Source organism: Chiloscyllium plagiosum, chromosome 30 (genome assembly GCF_004010195.1).
Source record: "Chiloscyllium plagiosum isolate BGI_BamShark_2017 chromosome 30, ASM401019v2, whole genome shotgun sequence".
Lineage (NCBI taxonomy): Eukaryota > Metazoa > Chordata > Chondrichthyes > Orectolobiformes > Hemiscylliidae > Chiloscyllium > Chiloscyllium plagiosum.
Genome location: NC_057739.1, coordinates 39,926,322 through 39,933,745, shown reverse-complemented (window position 1 = coordinate 39,933,745; position 7,424 = coordinate 39,926,322). Strand labels below are relative to the sequence as shown.

Sequence of the window (7,424 nt, the reverse complement as noted above, 5' to 3'; positions counted from 1 at the left end):
CACTACGGGCAATTTAGCATGGCCAATTCACCTGACCTGCACATCTTTGGACTGTGGGAGGAAACCGGAGCACCCGGAGGAAACCCACGCAGACATGGGGAGAATGTGCAAACTCCACACAGTCAGTCGCCTGAGGCGGGAATTGAACCCGGGTCTCAGGCGCTGTGAGGCAGCAGTGCTAACCACTGTGCCACCATGCCGCCCACTATCTACCTGCGACTCCACTTTCAAGGAGCTATGAACCTGCACTCCAAGGTCTCTTTGTTCAGCAGCACTCCCTAGGACCTTACCATTAAGTGTATAAGTCCTGCTAAGATTTGCTTTCCCAAAATGCAGCACCTCACATTTATCTGAATTAAACCCCATGTGGGAATGATCAGATCATGTGTTTTTATTTGGTTGTGGGACAAATTTTGTCCAAACCTCTGGGGATATCCCCTCTCCTCTTCAAATTAGTTCCAAGGACTTTTTTTTATCTTCACCTAAGACGGTTGTGAAGCGTTGGTTTAAGGTCTCACAGAAAGATAGCATTTCTGACAGTCAAGCACTCCCTCAGTGCTGCACAGGAGTGCCAGCAATAATTTTTAAGTTCAAGAGGGACCCAGAATCTTGAGCATGAGTTCTACCAGCTGAGCTCTGACTGGCAACAGTGCCAGGATGGTCCTGTCCCTATGATATTATGATGTAGAGATGCTGGTGTTGGACTGAGGTGGACAAAGTCAGAAGTCACACTACACCAGGTTATAGTCCAACAGTTTTATTTGGAAGTACAAGCTTTCAGAACGCTGCTCCTTCATCAGGTGAAGAGTTCATAACTTGGTGTCATGTGACCTACCCTATTAGGACAAGGACAGAAATGGGGTGCACCATTCAAACCCAACCTGCTTCTATGAACATATTTTACTTGGAAAGGCAGGGCAAAAACTGCAAAAAAGTTGTAAAATTAACATAATTAGTGAAATATCATTAGTCCTCTAAATGTTCAAATATTAAATTTAACAAAGGATGCTGGCATTTAGCCAATTTCCATTCTCAAATTCTGCAGCCCTTGGTCACGCTTGGTCAGGAATGCCCTGAGTACTGGCTGTTAGAGCAGAATAACACTCTGCCTGGTCCCTGCACCAGTAACTTATTCTGGCCTTGAGTGAGATTTCCAATTCAATGCAAATGATCATTGAACTGGTGAAGCATTTGCACTGCATGTCCACATTCACCCAGAGATGTTTGGATTGAGACTGTGCTAATATATAGAATGAAAATTCAGTGAAGTTTCTGTATAAGTAATTATTTAATTATGTTAACAGCTGTCACTCTCACATTACAGTAGTAGAACCACAGAGTCATAGAGATGTACAGCATGGAAACTGACCCTTTGATCTAACTTCTCCAAACTGACCAGATATCCTAAATTAATCTAGTCCCATTTGCCTGCATTTAGCCCGTATCCCTCTAAACCCTTCCTATTCATGTACCCATCCAAATGATCTTTTAAATGTTCCCATTGTACCAGCCTCTGGCAGTTCATTCCATACATGCACAACCCTCTTTCTGAAAAAGTTGCCCCTTAGGTCCCTTTTAAAACCTCCCCTTCTTACCTTAATCTAGAGTCAAAAATTGAGTGCAACTTGAAAAACCAGAGGTAAATATTTTGTGATGACTTACTGTGATGATGAAAGGAACAGTATTGATCATTTCAAGGATGAATGTTACTCGGAAAATCTGTTCCCAGATGTTCCCCTGTAAAGATCAATGTGGCATTAGGCAATGTGGAATATCACAACTTGTTTCTAAGCTTTGAAATTCAATAAGTTATTTCAGGCAAAGGTAAGTCCTTTGATGTGGTTTTGCAACATTGTTGTGCTGGCTTTCCAATATGTACTTTGTCTAAATGCAGCTCCCTGTTGGGACTGTAGAGTTGACAATTGTGCACTATCATTGATTCATTTCTCAATCACCAACTGGACTATTTTAATTTTATTGCTAGGACATTGAACCGCTCTTGGTAACAAGATTATTGTAAGCGACAGGAGCGGAGATAGTTTAATATTAGAATTTAAAACTGCCAATGTAAAACTCAGTGGTTAGCACTGCTGCCTCACAACACCAAGGACCTGGGCTCACATCCAGCCTCAGGCGACTGTTTGCGTGGAGCTTGCATATTCTCCCAGTGTCTACGCGGATTTCCTCTGGGTGCTCTGGTTTCCTCCCACAGTCCAACGCTGAGCAGGTTGGGTGATTTGGCCATGCTAAATTGTCCATAGTATTCAGGGATGTGTAGATTAGGTGCATTAGTGAGGGGGAAATGTAGGGGAATGGGTCTGGGTGGGTTACTCTTTGGAGGGTCAGTGTGGACTTATTGCGCCGAAGGGCCTGATTCCACACTGTCGGGATTCTATGGAAAATGTATCACAGGAGCAATAACATTATGGCCAAAACTACCTTCCTCTGATTTGAATACAAATTTTTGGAAAGCAGTTTAACACATTTTCAAAACATATTACTCAACACAGTACATAGGAGACTCGAATCGATGCATCCCTTTATTATATCTTTTTCTACCTAATTAAAAGCTATTTAAAGTTAAACTCTGCATTGATCTCTGAAAACCTTTAATTAAATGACACGAATGACAAGCAATTGGCTCTTTGTATCCATTTGGATAATCAACAAAATGATGTATTTAAGGGGAAGCTAGATAAGCGTGCTTGGGATAATAAATAAAAAGAATATTTAGAGAAGATCAGATAAAGAAGTGATTTAGGAACCGTGTGCAGAGCACAAGCACTGATGGAGAACTGCTGGGCTGCTTTCATTCTAAAACAGTTAATAATAGGTATGATTATTGATTCAGATCTATTTGAGGATGAAACATTGATGTATAGTACAAAATACAGTTCAGAGGAAGGGTCACTGGACCCAAAACGTTAACTCTGATTTCTCTCCACAGATGCTGCCAGACCTGCTGAGATTTTCCAACATTTTCTGTTTTTGTCTCAGATTTCCAATATCTTCAGTTCTTTGAGTTGTTTTGGACAATGAACTGCACTAATCCTCAGGATTCTCTTCAATTTTTTTTGGGAAAATCAGAAGAACTATGTGAACAAAGAGTGGAATTCAGTCTGAGATGTGGCAAGTTTGTTAATGTGTGAGGCGGCAAGAACGACAGGTTTGCTTCACCACTGCAGCAGCCTTGGCTATGACATGTCCACGGGACGTGAGCATCACTGGCCAGTCCAACACTTATTGCCAAGAGGGTCATTAAGAATCAATCACTTTACTGTGGGTTTACAATCACATGTAGGCCAGACTAGGTGGGGATGGCTGATTTCCTTCCCTAAGGGACATTAGTGAACTGGATGGGTTTTTAACAACTATCGACAATGGTCACCGTTAGACCAGCTCTGAATTCCAAACTTCTATTGAAGTCAAATTCCACCGTCTGATTGGTGATGTTTGAACTCATGTCCCCAGATCATTGGCCTGGGACTGGCGATTGCCGGTCCAGTATCGCAACACTACCACCTTGCTTTGCTTTTTTCCCTTATTCAGATGCTTATCATCGCCCCCTTTCAGACAGGATGCATGCTCAGCAACAAATTATCTTTTCACAATAACATCCTCATTTTTGTGCTTCCTAGTTCTTGAAAACAAATCTGCATTTCTAAATATCAAGTTCAGATGCTCAAACAAATGAATACAATTTTGGTGCAGTTTATTGATCAGTCTTTTTTTTCATCTCTGTGTACAATGAGATGTACAACCAGACACCAGTGGTTTCATTGTATGATAAAATAAAAAGTATCACTTTCAATTATATTTTATCATCTCAATTCATTGCAGATTCATCATTTTATTCAACTTTCATGGAGGACTATGGACAGTCCTGATAATCACATTAGAAAGTGACATTATAGCCATGGAAAACATGTACCACAGTGCTGACTCTTTTTTGTTTCTCCGTAAAATGGAATTGCAGTTCCAGAGGGCTGAAGAATGATTTAGGGACTCCCAAATCTATTAACAAAGGTGAATTTCCAATCAAAGTCTCAACGATGCATGGAATCAATCGGCAAAAAACAAACTAAGACCATTAATGTTTCATTGGAAGTTGGTATAGAATAGTTTATCTTTCAATGAGGGTCTAATTTCTATTCATCAACCAATGATTACTTACCTTGTAGCTTAGGTATGTGAGGAGCATGGTCTCCAAGAAACTAATTAAGGCCACTGTAACCTATGGAGATTAGAGAAATAAAACTCAACACAAATGCTACATTTAAGAACTAATTCATTTTTCTTAATTACACAACATAATTGGTAACAGTCTACTTTGTATGTTTGAGCTAAATTCAAAGGAGTTACACCCACACAAGATCTGTTGCGGAAAGCATTCTTCAGATTTTCTTACAAATTGCATGTCTATAACGTTTTAAAAGCTACAGTGGAGTCTGTTCAATGTACAATGCTGCATGCTGTGTAATTTGGGAAGAACGGTGACACAGATGTCAATTGTCAAGGCAAACAATGTCGTATAATGACTTGACTTTTACATCAACAATAACGGTTAGAGTTACAGTCATCATTGTCATTATAGTAACTGAGACAGCAACTTCCAGAGTGCCCACTCGTGCAGTTAAATGTGGAAATGAAGACGTTGAGTATGAGTTACTTCACTCCTCTACTCATGTGAACCTGACCAAGAGACTTGGCAGTGAAATGAACAAATGAACTGTTGTGATACTGACACAACAGTTAATCAATAAAAAATACCAGAAGAACTTAGTGCTGTTACATTTAGGAGCAAATGAATTTTTAACAGCTGATTCGTTGTAATTACTCATAAACAAACACTTTTGTCTTGAAATATTTTTCCCCAGTCTCATTTCTAATAAGTGTTGGAGACAGGAAAAAAAAATAAGTTTAGCATTAATTTTAGTATTTTGGCTTCTTAATCTCATTCACCTCATCTTACATTTCCTCTCTTTTTTCTCTTCTTTCTATATGATTTCTACTACTTGTTTTGGACTCTGTGTGACTCATTAAGGGTTCTTGGGGTAAAGAACCTCATTGTTTTGTATCCTGCTGTCCTCCCCTATTAAGGGCATCACAGTGAATCCGATGTCTGATAGGGGCAAGTTACCACTCAAAAAGTCAGCAAAGACTTTGGGCAGCTTTGGGCAGGTGGAGAACAAGTGCTTCTTCTGTTGCTGACTGCAAAGCCTGAGACAATGTTTTCAATAATTTGTTATCAGTATCATGTCCTAAAGGGAAAATAAATTGTAGGCTGGTTGGATGAACACTTTGTCCACTCACCAGTGGTCCCTTGACCTGAATCCAATCCAGACTAATGGATTTTCTATACAACATCTACGTGACATAATCTTGGGCACTGTCAAGCAAATTACATGCAGGCACTGGGAAGATGCTCTTCCTTTGGCAGCAATTTGAATGAGACTTTAAAGACAGATGGGCAGACAATCAGGTCTTTCTCAGGAGGGGCTAGGATTTGGTACAAGGAGTACATGATAGATTTTGAGATTGGGCTAGGCATATTTCTGAATCAGAAGAGAAAGGTCTTTTTTAAAAATTAATTCACATTGTGGCCAGTATTCATTGCCTATCTCTAATTGCACAGACAATGGTTATGAGTCAACTACATTACTCAGAGAGTAGTAGGGCTAAGCGAGTTTTGAGAAGATTTGTAGCTAAGGTTGTGGTTTTGGATGTAGGTTTGCTCGCTGAGCTGAAAGGTTTATTTCCAGACGTTTCATTACCTTAGTAGGTAACATCTTCAATGGACCTCATGCAAAGCAATGCTGAAAATTCCTGCTTTCTATTTATATGTTTGGGTTTCTTTGGGCTGGTGGTGTCATTTCTTGTGATGATGCTATTTCTTGTGGTGAAGTCACTTCCTGTTCCTTTTCTCAGGGGGTGGTGGATGGGGTCTAACGTGGTGTGTTTGTTGATAAAGTTGCGGTTAGAATGCCATGCTTCTAGGATAATTCAGTTCACAGGTTATGTCTGTTAGGTGAAATCAGGCTTTTTGATCTCTAATCCCATTGCAAATGGTTATTATCTGCCACCTCCTTCAGTTATGAGACAGATGGGCCTTTGTGAACCAGGGGTTGGAGGCCACGCTGACTGCATTGTATGATTCAGACAAACAAGTTGCTGCTGTCCAGGTCCACTCAGACAACTGCTTGTGAACACTGGGTGCCAAATTGCAGTCCCACGTAGCAAACTATTTGTATACAACATATAAGATGATTCACAGCAACCTCAGTTCGATATATTTTGAGGGTGGCTAAGGGGCTCTTGATGATGAAAGCAGAATTTTAACAAGGCAGCTGATTACAACAAAACCCTCTACCTCCAGAAACCATCCACTTAATCCAAACAGAATAACCACAGTCAAACGCACAGCCGGAGCCAATGCTAACTCAAAAAATGTCTTTCTTCTTTAGTACAGACAGACAACAGAGAAAATCTTTTTCTTTCACTGTATTTTGTTGTTTACCTGAATGCCCCACAGCCACAGTGTCCTGTTGACCCAGAATATGGATCCCCTGTAAACAGTAAAGAAAGCAAGCACAATTGATTCTACCTTCAAAATAGCTGAATTACCTCAGCTAGTCATTCAGAAACACTACCTTTCACTTCTAAGTGGCTTAACAGACATTCTTAAAGAAGGATGAGGGGGCAATCTGATTGAAACTTACAGAATACTGAGAGGCCTGGACAGAGTGGATGTTTGGAATATGTTCCCATTGGTAGGAGAGACTAGGACTTTAGGGCATAGCCTTAGAGTAAAGGGAAGACCTTTTACAACAGGGATGAGGAGAATCTTCTTCATCCAGAGAGTGGTGAATCTATGTAATTCATTGCCACAGAAGGCTATGGAGTCCAGGTCATTGAGTGTATTTAAGATTAAGATACATAGGTTCTTGATTATCATGGGGATCAAACAGGGAGAAAGTTGGAGAATGGGGTTGATAAAACCTATCAGCTATGATTGAATGTTGGAGCAGACTCGATAGGCCAAGTGGCCTAATTTCTGCCCCTATGTCTTATGTCTTATATGTTTGTTGTTTATGGATGTCACTGACAAGGTCAGTATTACATCTCTACCTTAACTGTCACTGAGAATATTGTGGTGATCTGCTTTATAGAGTCAATACAGCACAGAAACAGACCCTTCAGTCCAACTCGTCCATGCTGACCAGATATCCTAATCCAATCTAGTGCCACCTGCCAGCATTTGGCCCATATCGCTCTAAACCCTTCCTATTCATATACCCATCCAGATGCCTTTTAAATGTTGTAATTGTACCAGCCTCCACCACATCCTCTGGCAGCTCATTCCATACACGTACCACCCTCTGTGTGAAAACATTGCCCCTTAGGTCCCTTTTACATATTTCCCC

The 7,424-nt window shown here is 40.5% G+C and overlaps 1 protein-coding gene across 5 annotated transcripts in view; it reads right to left on the bottom strand.

Annotated features, from left to right (window-relative positions):
• The window catches only part of kcnt1b (potassium sodium-activated channel subfamily T member 1b), a 416,882-nt gene that overhangs the window by 161,968 nt on the left and 247,490 nt on the right, over positions 1-7,424 (bottom strand). For all 5 annotated transcript variants that reach the window (XR_006316044.1, XR_006316045.1, XM_043720458.1 and 2 more), the window contains 3 exons: positions 6,518-6,566; positions 4,175-4,234; positions 1,663-1,737 (listed from right to left, as the gene is read on the bottom strand). Coding sequence is in view for 3 of the 5 variants with exons in the window: in XM_043720458.1 (XP_043576393.1) it covers positions 1,663-1,737; positions 4,175-4,234; positions 6,518-6,566 (184 nt within the window). In the remaining 2 variants the exon portion in view is untranslated. The remainder of the gene's footprint in view (positions 1-1,662; positions 1,738-4,174; positions 4,235-6,517; positions 6,567-7,424) is intronic.